General features: G+C 33.4%; 2 protein-coding genes across 2 annotated transcripts; both read left to right on the top strand.

Moving 5' to 3' along the window:
• The first annotated feature begins 568 nt into the window (after positions 1 to 568).
• LOC101515673 (uncharacterized) lies at positions 569 to 12,576 on the top strand. The gene is made up of 17 exons (XM_012716017.3): positions 569 to 750; positions 848 to 932; positions 1,354 to 1,475; positions 1,812 to 1,862; positions 2,111 to 2,230; positions 2,309 to 2,428; positions 3,093 to 3,234; positions 4,091 to 4,261; positions 4,380 to 4,535; positions 4,641 to 4,747; positions 10,088 to 10,178; positions 10,618 to 10,762; positions 10,840 to 10,996; positions 11,213 to 11,329; positions 11,463 to 11,589; positions 11,686 to 11,947; positions 12,108 to 12,576. Exons 1-16 carry the CDS (start codon positions 740 to 742, stop codon positions 11,935 to 11,937), a joined length of 1,974 nt encoding a protein of 657 aa, XP_012571471.1. The 5' UTR covers positions 569 to 739; the 3' UTR covers positions 11,938 to 11,947; positions 12,108 to 12,576.
• Positions 12,577 to 12,758: 182 nt separating this feature from the next.
• Positions 12,759 to 18,534, top strand: LOC101488431 (uncharacterized). Its single transcript, XM_004500998.4, has 15 exons — positions 12,759 to 13,007; positions 13,134 to 13,255; positions 13,345 to 13,404; positions 14,138 to 14,257; positions 14,353 to 14,472; positions 14,694 to 14,835; positions 15,211 to 15,381; positions 15,713 to 15,868; positions 15,944 to 16,050; positions 16,176 to 16,269; positions 16,768 to 16,909; positions 17,003 to 17,159; positions 17,340 to 17,456; positions 17,547 to 17,673; positions 18,016 to 18,534. The coding sequence occupies exons 1-15, from the start codon at positions 12,966 to 12,968 to the stop codon at positions 18,277 to 18,279; spliced, it is 1,941 nt and encodes a 646-aa protein (XP_004501055.1). The 5' UTR covers positions 12,759 to 12,965; the 3' UTR covers positions 18,280 to 18,534.
• Positions 18,535 to 18,950: the final 416 nt, after the last annotated feature.

The raw sequence follows: 18,950 nt of genomic DNA, 5'->3' as shown, positions 1-18,950 counted from the left end.
CGGATGCAGCATTTTATTAGGCTAAATTGTATGTTGCAATTTTATGTGTACTTATTTATAGGATGCAATTCATTTGCGATTTTTAAAAAGATGCAATTTGTTTTTTTATGCAAGGGTGAGTAGATGACATGATTCAATTTTTTTTAGTTTAATTAGAGGTTTCATGTTTAAATTCAACTCTATAAATATAATGTTGTTACAATTTTTGACGTTAATTGTAGTACTATCCAGCTCTTGAGGAATTTGTATATGTAATTATGTTCAAGATACTCAGATTTATAAAAAATAATATACTTTTTTTTCTATTATCTATTATAGAAGAGTTTGAAATTGGCCCTCTATATTACAATTTTATTTATATCTGTCTATGCCAATTTTTTTTCTTAAATCCACAAAGTAATTTCAATTGGCTTATATTTGAATATATATCACGAGAACTGATTGAAATATTTAAATAAATTAAACCAATTAAATTGTCGTACAATGTTTATCTTTACTAAACTACAGTGTTAATTTTTTAAACAGTTTTGTTGTTCGAAATATTTATTGCTCGGGTTCCCAAAAGGACTAAAGTTTCTATTTTCATTTCTTTTCTGTTTTTTATTCTCTCGCTCCGCGCCCCCTTCCCCTGTTTCCTGCTTTTTGTATATTACAGTTACGCCACCGCAATTCCCTATACTAACCCTTTCTCCACACTCTCTGGTACGTGCCACGTGTCACGTCTCCCATAATTTCATTCATGATTTGTAGGTGCGTTTTCTTTTAATCTCTTGCAATTCATGAAAAAGTGAAATAATTGAATTTGAATTTGATATGATCGATTGATTCTGAACCCTGTCTGGCTTAGATTTCTTTGCAATAAAAAGAAAAAAAAGGAAGAAGGATCCACCATGTCCTCCCCAGCCGTACGGTTGCACATCCAAAATCACTATGTATGTTTACTTGTTCATTACTTCTCTCCTTCTTCTTTTTTATCTCATATTCTCTGAAACAACGCCACACACCACAGTACCACTGACATGCAGACAATTAACTATAATTAAATAAAAGTGTTTAAATGTAATTAAATTACATGCGTCAAGTGACATGTGTCGGACACCAAACAAAGTGTTTCATAGTGTTGAGAAACATGGTATAACTCAACAAAAAGAGAAATAATTAACAAGATATAATTAAGAGATGTCATAGCTCTCGTACTAGAACCCAACAAAAAGAGAAATAGTTGAAAAAAAGATTGAATTGTTTGAAATTGATTCAACGAGAATAGTTGATTACAATGAATGCTACGTATAACCAACTCTAATCATCTAAATTAAATTACTGCGTCGCCATTTAACTACTTGGCATGTGCAGGTGGTGATGGATAATGGCATAGTCCAAGTTACTTTATCAAAACCAGATGGAATTGTTACTGGAATAAAATACAATGGTGTTGACAATTTGCTTGAAGTTCTCAATAAGGAGCCCAATAGAGGGTAGGTATATGTGGTTCTATATCCTAGAGATTAATTGTTGTCATTTTTCTCTCTGTCTATCACACCCTCTTGAAAATGTAATTGTTAAATGAACTGCTAATTAATCAACAATTTAATCTGGTGAATTTGTTTTCATGGTACAAATGCAAAGATTACACATGGTGAATTTGGTTGACAAATCAAATTTACTTTGCCATGCGGGAAATGGTGTATTTTACATCTTATCTTTATTAAGAAAGAAAAAATATATATTTTCTTACTGATTGTGCAGAAAGCAGAGGAAACTATCCCTTTTTAAGATAGAATCTGAATTTTATCTTTCAATGGAATGTTTAGGTACTGGGATCTTGTTTGGAGTGCACCAGGAAGCAAAGGAATCTTCGATGTGTATGCCAATACTACTTTCTTTTGTTACTTTCTTGAGGAGTCCTTGATAATATATTCAAATCTATTCATCAGTTAGAGTTTATAATTAAAGTGGGAGTGAGTGGATTTTATCTCACACCTGAGCATAAATATAAACTTGTCTAACCCCCTCTATTTTGCTTAACTGTTCTTTTGGAAATCTTATCCGATCAATTTTTTCTTGAGGGTAATATTTGAAGCAAATGTGAACTCAAGATGTTATGATTCAGGATTAAAGGAACGTGTTTCAAAGTTATAGTTCAAAATGAGGACCAGGTGGAGCTTTCGTTCAAAAAAATGTGGGATCCTTCTCTTGAGGGAAAGTTTGTCCCCTTAAATATTGACAAAAGGTCATTATTCAAATTTTGTCTATAATACCTTTTTACATGGTAGCTATTGGATTAATGTTTGCGAGTGGTCCACTTCAGATTCATTATGCTCCGTGGTTCATCGGGCTTCTACTCTTATGGAATTTATGAGCACTTAAGAGGATGGCCAGATTTTGATCTTAGCGAAACGAGGATCACTTTCAAGCTTAGAAAAGACAAGTAAATCAACTTATCTATTTATATTATGTGTGTGTGCGTGCGTAGAGAGAGAGAGAGGTATATAATGTGAGGGGTACTTCCGTCTGAGAGGAAAGGGAGTAAATCTTAACCTTTAGATCTTACCATAGATGGTCAACATTAAAGTATAAAAGTTACGTGACTATTTTGTGTGGTTATTTAAGCATTAAATAATTATTGATAGGTAGGTAGATGGATAAGAGATGTATCACAAGTAAGACCGTGAGAGATGTAAGAGGCTAATCTTGGTTATACATATAATCAGGCATGGTCGAGACTGATCTTACTTAAATTTAATCTTATTTTATGTATGGTTGTATGGTCAAGATTCATTGTTCCAATTAGAGCATGCTCTAATTTGATGTGGAACCTATATTTGTGTTTTATTTGACAAGACTTTGCAACTATGAAAATGGCTAGATATTTTCCAGCATTTACAAATAATTTTGCAATTCCAATTTCCAAATTTAACTTGCTTCACAAATCCAGGGACAAAAGTAACACAAGCATTCCCTTTGCAACAAAAAAAGTAACACAAGTGTTCTTTTTCTGGATCTTTGGGGATTTTACACTCAACTATAGTGGAGGTGGTCCCAATAATTTTTTACGTTTGGATATTCATCTAATTTAACAACCAAGTTTACAGGTTTCAGTACATGGCTGTGGCAGACGATAGGCGAAGGATTATGCCTTTTCCAGAGGATCGGTTACCGGGAAGATGCCAACCTTTGGCCTACCAAGAAGCTGTCCTACTAGTCAATCCTAAGGATCCACGATTAAAAGGAGAGGTACTGGTTGCAAATACATTGTCTTAGTAGTCTATTTTAGGTCTTATATACATGCAGACATGCTTGCTTTTTTACATTTGAATTTGATGTTTGATTTTGACACCAAATTCATTTGCATCCATAATGTTACACGGCTTTACTGGTCCCTAGTCCCTACTTACATCATTAAATATTTTTCTTAAAATATGGTTAAATTATATTTACCCCATGTGGTTTGGGGAATATGACTTTCCACCATGTGGTTTCAACTTTGTCACTTTAGCTTTCATTAACATATTGGTTATCTCCTTGTGCGCGTGTGTGTATTTTAAATGTCAACTATGAAAGTGCTTATTAATGTTATGATCCACTAAACCAGTAGGTTTAAAAATCAAGGCATGTTTGTTTTTCTGCCGACTTTTAGTTTAAGGTTCCGAACTTTTAACTATGAGAACTGACTTCCTTGAATTAGAGTTATGACTTTTGTAGTCTAAGACAGATAAAAAATGAAACCAAAAAAGGCACAATGAAATTGGAACTAATCATAGGGGAGAAAACTAAATTTAATTGATTGTATATTCCTTTTAGCAATTTGACATTAGAAATAATTTGACCTCACACTATTCAACCAAAATTCTAAGACAACAAAAGAAAGCACAATCGTGATATTAGGTTTTCCGTGTCAGCTAAGATAATCATCAATGTGACTAGTTGAAAAGGAGATAAGAACCCTCATTTAATTCTAAACACAAGTTTTCGGTATCAACTAAGATAATTTCAATGTTACTATTTGAAAAGGAGATAAAAGTGATTTCCTTCTCATGGATCGAGTAGGTTTGAAGTATTCTATTATGTTCTTCTATGATTTTGATTGCAGGTGGATGACAAGTATCAATACTCATGTAAAAACATAGACAATCGAGTCCATGGGTGGATATCTTTCAATCCACATGTAGGATTCTGGCAGATCACACCTAGTGATGAGTTTCGTTCTGGTGGACCCCTCAAGCAGAATTTGACCTCACATGTTGGACCTACCACACTGGCCGTAAGTGAATGAAAGACAACGATGATAGATTTTCTGCATGGCTATCATACAAGTTGAAAACATTTTACCTGATTATTATCTCTTACAACATCACATGTTCGTTAAATTGCATCTTCAGATGTTTCTTAGTGGTCACTATGCTGGACAAGATTTGGTACCCAAATTTAGAGGCGGTGAACCATGGAAAAAGGTTTTTGGTCCCGTATATATTTATCTCAATTCCGGGTCAACCGGTGATGACCCGCTCTTGCTATGGGAGGATGCAAAAATACAGGTAGGCCTATGTGTCTCTAGTACTTTTCATGTTTGGATGTTGATAGTATAGTACAGTTGGATGCATTAAGTTTTAAGATAAAGACTGAATTGAATTGATATTCAGATGATGAGAGAGGTTCAAAGTTGGCCATATTCATTCCCCGCTTCAGAGGATTTTTTAAAATCAGATCAACGAGGCAGTGTCTGTGGCAAATTATTTGTCTTAGACAGGTACGCAAGCATGATTTGGCCTGGTTTGTTCTTAAGGTTTTTGAAGAAAGTAAAAGACAAAATACTTTCATGTTTTATTATTACAGCCCTAAGCTGTTTATATAGGAAAAGAAATTACAATAGTAAAACTGAGTAATAATGATAGAATAAAAATAAACATAATAATATAAAATAAAAGAGAATAAAATCTAATTTCTCTCGATTCTTCAACACCCCCCCTCAAGTTGGTGCATAGATATCTGTCATGCCCAACTTGGCTATAAGTCGCTCAAAATTGGGTCTTGCCAAACTTTTTGTCAAGATATCAGCAGTTTGCTGGTTGGAAGTCACAAATGGCAGACATATAACTCCAGCATCAATTTTTTCTTTTATGAAATGGCGGTCAATCTCAATATGCTTGGTTCTATCATGTTGTACAGGGTTGTGAGCTATACTTATTGCTGCTTTGCTATCACAGAACAATTTTAAGGGTGAGTCAACTTTCATTTTCAGTTCGTCCAAAAGTTTACGAATCCATAAAAGTTCACAGATTCCTTGAGCCATTGCTCTGAATTCAGCTTCTGCACTGCTTCGAGCAACAACCCCTTGTTTCTTACTTCTCCAAGTAACTAAATTTCCCCAAACATAGGCACAATATCCAGTGGTGGATTTTCTATCAGTAATTGATCCTGCCCAATCAGCATCTGTAAATATAGAGACTTCTCTGTCATTAGTTTTCTTGAAGCACAAACCCTTTCCAGGATTGGATTTCAAGTACCTTAAGATTCGATAAACTGCCTCCAAGTGTTCTTCATAGGGAGAATGCATGAATTGACTTACAACACTCACAGAGAAAGCGATGTCAGGTCTAGTGTGGGCTAGATAAATAAGTTTGCCGACTAACCTCTGGTATCTTCCAATCTCAACAGGAACACTGCCTTTCTCCCAAAGTTTAGCATTTAATTCCATAGGAGTATCTGCTGGTCTACACCCACTCATCCCAGTTTCTTCCAAGAGATCTAGGATGTATTTTCTTTGAGAAACAACAATTCCCTTCTTTGAGCGAGCAACTTCCATACCAAGAAAATATTTAAGCGCGCCTAAATCTTTGATCTCAAATTCTTTAGTCAAATTTTTCTTCAATCTTTCCATCTCAACAATGTCATCTCCTGTGAGAATAATATCATCTACATATACAATTAAAATTGAAATTTTACCAACATTAGAGAACTTCATGAACAGAGTATGGTCTGATTGTCCCTGCATATATCCTTGCCTTTTGACCGACTGAGTGAATTTTTCAAACCAAGCCCTTGGAGATTGCTTGAGACCATAAAGGGATTTTTGAAGTTTGCACACATTTGAACCAAATTTATCTTCAAAGCCAGGTGGGCTATCCATGTATACTTCCTCCTCCAAATCACCATTCAGAAAAGCATTCTTTACATCAAGTTGGTTAAGAGACCAATCTAAATTCACTGCCAAGGACAAGAGAACTCTAATAGTGTTTAATTTGGCAACGGGAGCAAAAGTCTCTGAGTAATCAATGCCATATGTCTGAGTAAACCCTTTAGCAACCAAGCGTGCCTTGTATCTTTCAACTGTGTTATCAGAATTATATTTCACAGTAAATACCCATTTACAGCCAACAGTATTCTTTCCTGTAGGTAATGTCATGACTCTCCAAGTTTGATTCTTCTCAAGAGCTCTCATCTCCTCAAGAACAGCTTCTTTCCACTTTGGAATTTTTAGAGCCTCCTGTATATTTTTTGGAATTTCTACAGTAGACAACTTAGAGGTAAATGCAGCAAATGAAGAAGACAATTTTGAGTATGACACATAATTAGACAAAGGATATTTAGTGCATGATCTAATAGGTTTTCTAATTGCAATAGGAAGGTCTAAATCAGGATACTCGACATGACTCTTAAGAATAGAAGAAGACTTACCTGTATCAAGATGATGTGTTGGATTATCTATTGGTTCAGAATCTTGGAAGGGTCGGAGAATGGGTCCTTCATTTCTCTGTTTATGGTTTCTTCTTTCAAAGACATTTCCCTTCCAAGTAGGGTCAATTGTAGTAAACCTGCTTTGTGTCTCTTTATCTGAGTCATTATGTTGTGGCATTTCAGGTGGTCCTTTATTATTATTGAGATCAAGAATTTGATCATTGTGATTTTCATTTGAAATTGTCGCCCCCGAATCTGTCGAAACCTCATTCATAAGTGGATTGAGTTTCAATATGGATTCTTGGGCATTTTCTTTTGGTGCATCAATATAAGTCTCAGAATTTTGTGACAACACTATATCACTTAAAGTAATGATGTTTTCAAAAGTAAAAGATGAATCTTCCTTAAAATTTCCCCCCTGAAGATGAATGTCACTAAAAAATGGTTGATTTTCAACAAAAGTAACATCCATGGTTACAAAAATTCTTTTTGATTTTGGTTCAAAACACCGATACCCCTTCTGAGTTGGAGAGTAACCGGTAAACACACATTTTATTGCTCGTGGATCGAGTTTGTCAAGGTGTTTATGTTCATGAACAAAAGCAGTGCAACCAAAAACTTTTAGTGGCAAATCAGCAGAGACACTAGTCAAAGGAAAATAATTTCGAAAAACATCAAGAGGTGTATGAAAATCTAAAACTTTAGATGGCATTCGATTGATTAAATATGATGCAGTTAAAACAGCTTCACCCCACAAATATTTTGGAACCTTATTTGCAAATAGTAAAGCTCTAGCAACCTCAAGAAGATGCCTATTCTTTCTCTCTGCAATTCCATTTTGTTGGGGTGTATTAACACAAGAACTTTGATGAACAACCCCATTTGCAAGAAAAAAATCGGACAAAAGTATATTAAAATATTCTTTACCATTGTCACTTCTGAAGACTTGAATATTTGTTTGGTATTGAGTGTGCACCATTTTAAAGAAATTTTTGACAACCTGTCCAACTTCCGATTTTTCTTTCAATAAATAAACCCAACAAATTCTAGTATGATCATCAATAAAAGTTATAAACCATTTTTTATTAGAAAATGTGTTTATTCTATTAGGACCCCAAACATCACTATGAATAACTGCAAACGGTTTTGATTGTTTATATGGTTGTGCAGAAAAAGAAGAACGGTGATGTTTAGCAAATTCACAAGTTTCACAATGAAATAAAGATGGATCCTTCTTAGAAAATAATTTAGGAAACAAATGTTTCAAATACGGAAAACTAGGATGTCCTAACCGTAAATGCCATAACATAATATCATCATTATTAGAAGAAACAAAAATAGATTCAAAGCAGGTACTTGTTTTTTGTTGGTCTTTGAAGTCGAGTCCATTGTCAAGATAATAGAGTCCTCCACTCTCCTTAGCATTGCCAATCATCTTCCCCGTGCTCAAATCCTTAAAAGTGCAATGAGAATGAAAGAAGTTAGCTTGACAATTTATATCCTTTGTTAATTTAGTAATGGATAATAGATTACATGATAAATTAGGAACATGTAAGACATCTTTTAAGGTTAACTTAGGTGACAGAATAACAGAACCTTTCCCTGCAATGGCTGAAAGAGAGCCATCTGCAATTTTAATTTTGTGGTTACCTGCACAAGGGCTATAAGAAGAAAATAGACTCGACTCCCCAGTCATATGATCAGTAGCACCAGAATCAATAATCCAAGTATGGCTGGGAGTGACACTAAGTAGAGCAGTATTTGGAAAATTACCTCTCTGAGCTATAGAGCAAGAAGAAGTTTGAGACTCAAGAAGTTTGTACAATTGATCTAACTGTTCCTTGGTGAAAGGAGATGGGCTTGAAGGAGACTGCTTCTCTTGATCAGATGTACCAGCTTGGAGCGCATGACCTTCGTTTCTTTCTTTTTTCTTCCAATTTAGAGGTTTTCCATGGAGCTTCCAACATGTATCACGTGTGTGCCCTGGACGTTTGCAATGTTCGCACCATGGTTTCTTGCCAGCGCTCTTCCCGTCTTCATTTTTTGTGACTAGGGCAGAGCTTTCAACCTCACCAACAGAAGGTGACTTACCCATCATAACACCTTGTCTCGCCTCTTCTCTTCTAACTTCTGAGAATGCTTCCCGAAGTGATGGCAATGGGATTTTTCCCAATATTCTGCCTCGGACTTCATCAAGCCGCTTATTAAGCCCAACCAAGAACATGAATACACGGTCGTTCTCCTGTCTCTTAAGAAACAGAACACTGTCCTCACAACACTTCCAATGATCATCATAGCAGAGATCCAATTCTTGCCATAGTGTCATCAACTCATTGTAATAGGTAGTGACATCTCTATCTCCTTGTTTGGTATGCCACAATCGTGATTTGAGATCGAAAATTTGAGAAGAATTCTGAATATCAGAATATGTTTCTTTGACAGCCTCCCAAACTTCCTTGGCAGTAGGCAAAAACATAAAAGGTTTTTTGATTGTTGATTCCATATTACTAAGCAACCAAGCAATAATAACAGAGTTCTCAGATTTCCAAAACCTGTATTTTGGATCAGTTGTGGCAGGCATTTGCACCTCTCCTGTTAGGAAACCATATATTCCCTTACCGTCTAAAATCAATCTTGCGGTTTGGGACCATTCGACATAATTTTTTCCATTTAGTTTCTGGATTTCAACCTTGAGGGTATTAGAAGTTCCCTCATGGCCAAAAAAGTTGGAAGAACCATTCTGGCTGCTTAGGCCGCTGCCACCGCCACTTATGGCGCTGTCTAAATTGTTAGGGTTGTTGACTACGTCTGATTTTTTTGCCAAACCATCGTCGTTGTCGCCGCTACTCATAAGGGCTACCTTCCATGGGGTATTGTGTGCCATTAGGTTTAGCTCAGTTGGTTAGAGCGCCAAACCCTAATGGTTGTGGTAGCTCAGTTGGTTAGAGAGCCAAACCCTAATGGTTGTGGAAAGGTTTACAGAACCCTAACCAGAGCTCTGATACCATGAAGAAAGTAAAAGACAAAATACTTTCATGTTTTATTATTACAGCCCTAAGCTGTTTATATAGGAAAAGAAATTACAATAGTAAAACTGAGTAATAATGATAGAATAAAAATAAACATAATAATATAAAATAAAAGAGAATAAAATCTAATTTCTCTCGATTCTTCAACAGTTTTTATCTTGAATTGTTGGATGTGTATTGTATTGTTTTGTTAGTGCATGGATACAAGCATGGTTTTCCCAATTCTCTTGCAATTCAAGTTTAGTGCTAACTACTGCAATTTTTTTGGAGTGCATAAATGCCATGAATTGAATAAGTAACCAATTGCTGAGCTGCAGCAACATTATGGTTGTTCTTTTTTCTTCAATAGGTGAATTTGAGTGAAGCATTTTAATTATTTTTAGGTACATCAGCCCTGACGTAATACCAGCAAATGGTGCTTATGTTGGTCTTGCTCCACCAGGAGATGCAGGATCATGGCAAAGAGAATGCAAGGTGTTCTTGCTTCACTTGTTGAAACCTAGTATTTTAGTTTCATGAACTGTACTTTTGTAGTTTGTGCTCAGCCTTCATTTTCCCTCTCCACCAGAATTGTTAAATAGCAGCGCTAAAGCACTATAACGTAGTGGAATTTGAACAAACCTCTATTTCCCGCGATCTGCATCGACAACATTGTTCTCAATTTGGGACGAGGACTCTAGGACCAGCCTATTAAACTTCTCCTTGTAATAATAGTTTAAGCTTCAGGCCAACAGTGTAATAATTTCACTCTTTTAACAGACTGAGTTGACTGCACAAACTATTAAACTACATTGTTTTCCTTTTCTTTTGAAAAAGCATAAAATTAAGTGAATCAAGATAATCATAATAGTGCTTTTTTGTTTGCCTAAATAAATTCCTTTCCAGAACATTATTTAACTTCTACTCGTGCCAGGACTATCAATTCTGGACCAGAGCAGACGAGAATGGAAATTTTACGATTAGCAATGTACGTCCAGGTGACTACAACCTTTTTGCCTGGGTGCCTGGTTTTGTTGGAGATTACAACAAATTTGGTGATATTATGAAGATAACCTCAGGTTCACTAGCATAGTCAAAGTTAAAATCGTTTGCCTTGTTTCAAAAAAATGATGTGCTTACTAAACTTTCAACACAGGTTCTTACATGGAATTGGGTCAATGTATATATAAACCTCCCAGGGATGGCCCCACATTGTGGGAAATAGGTATTCCTGATAGATTGGCCGCAGAATTTTATGTTCCTGATCCGAATCCACAGCATATTAATAAGCTTTTTATCAACCATCCAGACAGGTTAGTTTTGTTTTCTCTTATTAGGGATATATTTCTTCTTTTTTCCTTATGTTGCTAGGCATGATTTTGCTTAATTTTGAATCTTTGTTATAACACGATAAAAATTCTGAAAACATGATCCAACTGTGCATTTATTCTGTTTGCATGTGATGAAAATATTTCCTGGATATGGTGGTTCTGTTTTTTTAGATCTTCCATTTTTCTCTCAACTTGTAGGTTCAGGCAGTATGGATTGTGGGACAGATATTCAGAATTATATCCTGATGCAGATTTGGTTTATACAATTGGTGTTAGTGACTACAGGAAGGATTGGTTTTTCGCTCAGGTTCCCAGGTCTGATTCTTGGAATATTGATTATTTGTATAACATGGCTGAAGACCATAACGCCTACTTCATCTTAAATAGATTTCTTTTGAGTTAAACATTACATATTCTCTAATGATATTCCAAGCTTGTATAACTTCAGAAAAAGAGAGGATAACACTCATCAAGGAACAACTTGGCAAATCAAGTTTGAACTCAGTGGTGTGATTCAAGGAACTACATATACACTGAGAGTTGCACTTGCATCTGCTACATTAGCTGAATTGCAGGTAAAATCCCCTGCCTTCTCTCTCTCATGCGCGTGCGCACTTGAAATATGATGGTATTTCACTGTGCTGATGTACCTGTATACATTGTTTGCGAAGATTCGAGTCAATGACCCCAATGCAAGGCGGCCACTATTTACCACTGGATTAATAGGAAGGGAAAACTCAATTGCAAGACATGGAATTCATGGACTCTATTGGCTATACCATGTGAGCATACCAAGTTCTCTTCTTATTGATGGCACAAATACTCTATATTTTACCCAGCCAAGATGCAACAGTCCTTTCCAGGGTTTCATGTACGACTATATTCGTTTGGAAGGTCCACCTTGTTTGACAGAAGATATTTAACCTAGCCTAGGTAAATAAATGATACAAAATAGTATTGTTTTTCATCATATTGGAATTTATTTGTTTTTTTAATGAAAAATATGTAATTTACTTTGTGAACATTGTATACATGTTATTAATATTATCCTTTTTAATCTCTTCTGAATTTGATGTTGTGTTGTTGTTGGCAGCGGCTGCAGCTTGTATGCGTGTATTTCATTTGCACAAACGTTCTCGAATGCCTAAACCCATGACAAATTTATGTTGTTTGTGTTAGACTAGTTCATCCACACCACTATTCATGAAACAGACAGAGAACTTGTGCCCACCGTTTTGTATAATGTGGGATTTCACCTGGTATTTGAACCTCAGTGGGGTGTTTAAAAAATCAAATACCATATTACACTTCAAATTCTATGGTACATTTTAAAATTTTCTGTTATACTGAATATGAATTCTTCCATATTTGAGGATACAATGTTGAGAGTGATCCATAAATATCATTGATCAATTGTTGGGATGGCTAAAAAGCTGTATATTGTAGACTTTTTTTATTATACTTTCCCCTTCCTAAATCCCATCACGTCAAATCCCTTTCACAAGCTATGTAATTAAGTGAACGTTATTGATAATTACCAGTTGATTTGACTTTAAGCATTACATATACTATATTCTTGTAAAAAGAAAACAAATCACTGTTTCTTCACTCTGACGCCTTTGTCTAATATACAACATATGTACCAAACAAATGTGACGACTAAGTAAAGAGATTTAAAGAATGCTTTGTCTCTAGTTCAAGGAAACTAGTAAACCACCATCATGTATATAATTCCTCAAGTCTATTCAATATCTGTTGGTAGATTGCATAGTATTATTAAGCTATAGATTATCACATAAGCACAAATTGTTTTATCCAAACGTTGTACTCAAAACCTGCCATCAGTACCATATAAATTAAAAGGCCATGCAATCTTTCTTCTCGTTATATTGAACATAACTTCTCATCTTTTCTGTGATATTTTCATTGATCGCTCGTTACAAGTACCACGATGTCGTCGCTAGGGGTGCAACTCAGCATTCAAGATCATCATGTATTTAGTTAAAATATTACATCTAGAATGATTTTCCTTCCATATGAATTTATGAAGCACATGTTGGTAATTATATGAGTCTCCAAAAAATAAAAAGTTTATGGTAAAACTTTCATTCATGTGTAGGTTGTGATGGACAATGGCATACTAAGAGTCACTTTATCAAATCCTGAGGGAATTGTTACTGGAATACAGTATAATGGCATTGACAACTTGCTTGAAGTTTTGAATGATGAATCTAATAGAGGGTATATCTTACAAAGTCATGTATAATTGTTTTAAAAAATTTAAGGAACTTTCATGTAAAAATTAGTGTGTTTGCAATCTCTGATGTTAGGTATTGGGACCTTGTTTGGAGCTCACCAACAAGTACAGGAACCACGGGAAATTTTGATGTGTATGTCCATCTTTTCTTTATTCCTTTTCGCCTTATAATTTTTTTAATTTGAAAGACAATTTGATCTGAAGATTCCACTCTATTGATGGTATTGCTTGAGTATATGAAATACTAACACATATACGGACATGATGTTGAAACTAATATATAGTCATCAATAATAATTTTAGAAAATGCGAGTGGTCTAATGTAACCTCATGTTTTGGTGTCATGTCAATTTTAGACTTCAAACACGCCTTTAATCTGAAATGTCGGTGCTACGTAAGATTTAGCTATATATACATTTAAGGGGCTCTATATGCCGAACTTAATTACTTTCATATATACTCACTTTTGTCTGACATAACTTTTCAATTTTTTTATTTTTTATTTGAAAAAGAAGGGGCCGAGCTCCAAGAAAACAAACATAAACAAAGCTAAAAATCCTTAGGAACGACAATCAAACTCCTATAAACCAACACAGCGAGGGAGGAGAAATCAATATTTACTTTCACATTTTTTGACTAACAGATTTTTCAGTTTCTTGATTTTGTTACCATGCATATATGTATATACTTTATTTTCATATATACTCACTTTTGTATTTCAGTTTCTATGTCTTGTTACCATGTATCTTAATTCAACAAAGTCATATATATGTATATACTTTTTGTTCACCTGTTTTAAAAAATGTAGACTTATATAGTAAGCAAATGACATGTTTGAATTGTGATTAACTCATGAGGGCATATAGGATAAAGGGAAGCACGTTCAAAGTTATATTGGAAGATGAGGATCAAGTTGAGTTATCCTTCACCAGGACATGGGATGCCTCCATGGAGGGCAAGTTGGTTCCTTTAAATATTGATAAAAGGTATGTGACAATATATACCTAGCCACCATATATTAACAATGTTACTAAAAAAGAAAGCAACTTTATAGAGTTAATTTATTTATGTGTGACTCTAGGTTTATAATGCTCAGTGGTTGTTCCGGCTTCTACACCTATGCAATCTATGAGCACTTGGAGGACTGGCCTGCTTTCAATCTTGATGAAACAAGAATTGCTTTCAAGCTTAGAAAAGACAAGTAATTAATTAGCCTTTACATTTTACTATTTTATTTTGTAATTTTCATGTGTGAATTTACTATTATGACGCGTTAGTCAACTTTTGTAACTTAATCTTAAAATTAATGCTGTGAAGTGACAAAATAATAAGTTATAATTGTATCATTATAAAATTGGTTTAGTGATAGTACATGTCTCTTAATTAAATTGGTTGATGGAAGTAATTGTGTGGTGTGGATAGGTTCCATTATATGGCAATGGCAGATAATAGACAAAGGAATATGCCTCTTCCAGATGACAGAGTACCACCAAGAGGACAAGCACTTGCTTATCCAGAAGCAGTTCTACTTGTCAATCCTATTGAGCCAGAACTTAAAGGAGAGGTACATTTACATTACATGCATTAATTATCTTATTTATGTTGTCAAGTATATTGAGGAAAGTCTCTTAAGTTAACTGTGAGAATATAGATAGATACTTTAATATGACAAATTTAAGACATTGTCTACACTATTTAGATGACAGAATTTAAGACAAATTATCATGTTTATCCTTGAGATGTCAGTTCAGTAATAAAAGTTTGACTTTGTAATTTTAAGGGATAAAGTTCAAATCTCATATGAGGCAGCTGTAAAATGACCATTAGTACCACCGTTATTAATAAAATAAAAAATTGGCATTGCAAGTGAGGTTTGTGTATGATTATTTTTTTAAAAGTAATGTAACTGCAATAAGGATTGAATATAACTAATGTGTAGGTGGATGACAAATACCAATATTCATGTGATAACAAAGATAGCCAAGTTCATGGATGGATTTCCATGGATCCTGCTGTTGGATTCTGGCTCATTACGCCTAGCAATGAGTTTCGATCTGGTGGACCCGTCAAACAAAACTTAACATCCCACGTCGGACCCACCACACTTGCGGTAAGTGCTTAGTGCATGATTGGATTCACAGTGGTAAGTGCTTAGTGCATGATTGGATTCACAGTGAATTTAACATAATCATGATATGTGATTTTGTAAAAGTTACACTTTAGAGCTTCAACAAAATCACGGTGTCACCAAAATTTCGTCAAATTCATTTTGATTCCAAACATGCACTTAATCATATATCATATACTAATACAAGTAATCCTAAGAAAATAATGCAATTGCCTAAAAAAATAGAAAAAACATATAAATTATATAATCATATTATTTTCAACCAAAGTTCATTTTCTGATATTATACTTTCTTGTCCAAATAACATAATCAGGTGTTTCTGAGTGCTCATTATAGTGGACAGGATTTAGTACCTAAGTTCAAAGCTGGTGAGGCATGGAAAAAAGTTTTTGGTCCTGTTTTTATCTATTTGAATTCTCCATATGATGGTGGTGACCCAATTAAGCTATGGGATGATGCTAAACTTCAGGTTCAATATTACTAATTAATCTATCATTTATTTATCTAAGTACATATTATGTTATTTACCAAATTAAACTTACAGATGTTAATGGAAGTTCAAAGCTGGCCCTATAGTTTTCCTGAATCAGATGATTTCCCAAAGTGGGATGAACGTGGTTATGTTAGTGGCAGGTTATTGATTAAAGAGAGGTGTGTATTCTTATAAAACAAATGTGATATAAGATTTTCTTCAATTGTTTGGTAGTTTTATGTTAATTGAAAAAGTAAATGTAGTATTTTTTTAATTAATTCCATTTTTGGCTTATAAAACATAGGTGTATAGATGATGATGACTATGTATCAGCAAAAGGTGCTTATGTTGGCTTGGCTCCACCAGGAGATGTTGGATCTTGGCAAAGAGAATGCAAGGTGACTTTAAAAATACAAAAATATGTTTTAGTCTTAAGTGTACATGTTCTTGTTAGTGTGCTCATTTCCACTATAATGTAGGATATCATTTTAGGAACTTATATATATAATTCTAAATTGCTATCCGCAATTGCAATTATATCCACAATATAAATTTTTAGATATGTTTGCACCAAAATTACAACTGTAATTGTGGTTGCATCAGCTATAGTTGCCTACATTTTATTGCCATATTAATGTTTGCAGTGCAAATGCGACTGTGACCTCTATAGCACAGATACTTCATATTGAAGATGCGTTTGATGTTCAACACGTGTTAATGTTCAAAAACTTACATGACATACATGTAGTTATATTGATTTTCTTTTGTTTTTTCAAATTATTATCTATGTTAACGTGTTTGTCAATGTCGTGTCTTATGTTTGTGTTTTTGTCGGTGCTTCATAAGCCTACAAAACACTACTAGCTAACTAGTATGATACATTTAATTGTTATCAGAATTATCAGTTTTGGGCTACAGCAGACTATGATGGCTATTTCTCAATCAGCAACATACATGTCGGTGACTATAATGTTTATGCATGGGTACCTGGTTATATTGGTGACTATAAATATGATGTAGTAATTAGCATAACAGAAGGTATTCATTTAATTCATCAATCAATTTTGTTAATTTTCTAAATTGCTGACATTTTGTGTTAACATATTGTGTATTTGGTTAATGTGAAAACAGGTTGTGACATAGACATTGGTGATCTTGTATATGAACCTCTAAGAGATGGTCCAACATTGTGGGAAATAGGCATCCCTGATCGTTCAGCCGCTGAGTTTTACGTTCCTGATCCAAATCCTAAATATATCAACAAACTTTATGTTAATCATCCAGACAAGTTAGTATCACCTTTTTGCTTGTTTTATAAAACATTGAACCTTGGACTATTTTTAAATTATCAGTTAAAAAAGGACAGGGCAAAGATTTCTTAATTTTTCATATTATATTATGAGCAAAATTTCAAAATCCAAGACTATTGATATAATTGTTATAGTTGATTTTAATTTGCATTTTACAGGTTTAGGCAATATGGGATATGGGAGAGATATGCAGAATTATACCCTGACAAAGATTTGATTTACACAGTTGGTGTTAGTGACTATACCAAAGATTGGTTCTTTGCTCAAGTTACAAGGTAGTTGCTCTGCATTACCATACTTATTAACATTATCTAAATCAAGAGGAAACAATTTAAGAATTGTTGACTTTTCTTCTCCATTTTCAGGAAGAAAGATGATAATACATATCAGGGAACCACATGGCAAATCAAGTTTAAGCTTGATAGTGTCAACAGAAGCAGTACCTATAAACTTCGAGTAGCTTTGGCATCAGCAACATATTCAGAACTTCAGGTACTAATTTCCAAATTTATTTTGTATATATATATATTCTATACTTACAACGGGACTATTAAGTTTTGGTGTAACTTTTTTTTTTTTTTTTTAAAGTTTATCTTTCGTTTAAATTATTTTATTTACAATTTTGTTCTTCCTTATCAATTGTATAATTTTTTTTTAAATAAAAAAAAAATTATATACAATTTTATTACTTCTATTATTTTTGTCGAAAAAAGCAAACAGACAGAACAAATCAGTGCATGCTAATTGGATTAATGTTAATACTACAAAGTACTAAGTAATCAAGGTTTGAAGCTTATCCTAAGTTTCATAAATATAGTTTGTTTATAATTTTAGGTACGAGTTAATGACCCAAAAGCAAATCGACCATTATTTTCAAGTGGATTGATAGGAAAGGATAATTCAATTGCTAGGCATGGAATTCATGGACTTAATTGGCTTTATAGTGTGGGCATATCAGGCAATTTACTTGTTGAAGGAGATTATAATACCATATTTTTGACACAAGCAAGAGGTAATGGTCCATTTCAGGCCATTATGTATGATTATATTCGTTTGGAAGGTCCAGCTGCAATTTCTAGTTCCAATAAGAAAATTTGAAAGAATTTTCTGTTTTACTATAATATAGTATTCAATTCAATTCAACCAAATAGGAATATAAAGAGTGACATTCTGAAAGTACTACCAAAATTTCGGTTTCCTTTTTTAACTTATTTTGATGTAATTACCTAATTAAGAAAGATCTTGTAGATGTCTACCGGGTCATTATTTTTTATGATGTGTGGTTGATCGAAGATATTTTGATGTGAATTATTCTTTTATTCAATGTGAGTTATTTTTTGGACTTCTTTTTTATATCCTTTTTTAAAAAAAAAATTTTGACCAATATGCCAGACTTTTAAAAAATAATATAAAAATGTTATATTTTTTAATATCAATGATAATATATATATATATATATATATATAATTTATTTATTTTTGTTATTTTATTAATTATGTTAATTGTTATTTAATAAATTATAAATAATTAAAATATTTAAATATTAATAAAATAAAATACATTAATAAATAATAATAATAATTTTAATAATATTATAAATTTTAATAATAATAATAATAATAGTAAAGTAAATTATACTAATTAAATTGAACAAATAAAACATGTTAAATTAAAGAAAAAAATATTAAAAATTGAAAGAAAAAAATACATCAAATTCATATTTTATTATTATTATTATTATTTTCATTAATTTTTATTTATTAGATAAA

Source organism: Cicer arietinum, chromosome 5 (assembly GCF_000331145.2).
Source record: "Cicer arietinum cultivar CDC Frontier isolate Library 1 chromosome 5, Cicar.CDCFrontier_v2.0, whole genome shotgun sequence".
Lineage (NCBI taxonomy): Eukaryota > Viridiplantae > Streptophyta > Magnoliopsida > Fabales > Fabaceae > Cicer > Cicer arietinum.
This window is presented reverse-complemented; position numbering and strand designations above follow the sequence as displayed.

What these genes read in the sequence shown, in the direction of transcription:
- LOC101515673 (XM_012716017.3), top strand. An exon ending in AATAAGGAGCCCAATAGAGG is followed by an intron (nt 1,476 to 1,811) that starts GTAGGTATATGT and finishes TGGAATGTTTAG; the next exon opens with GTACTGGGATCTTGTTTGGA. An exon ending in TATTATGAAGATAACCTCAG is followed by an intron (nt 10,763 to 10,839) that starts GTTCACTAGCAT and finishes CTTTCAACACAG; the next exon opens with GTTCTTACATGGAATTGGGT.
- LOC101488431 (XM_004500998.4), top strand. Translation starts at nt 12,966, where the DNA reads ATGTCGTCGCTAGGGGTGCAACTCAGCATTCAAGATCATCAT. An exon ending in AGGTTATTGATTAAAGAGAG is followed by an intron (nt 16,051 to 16,175) that starts GTGTGTATTCTT and finishes TATAAAACATAG; the next exon opens with GTGTATAGATGATGATGACT. An exon ending in CAACATATTCAGAACTTCAG is followed by an intron (nt 17,674 to 18,015) that starts GTACTAATTTCC and finishes TTATAATTTTAG; the next exon opens with GTACGAGTTAATGACCCAAA.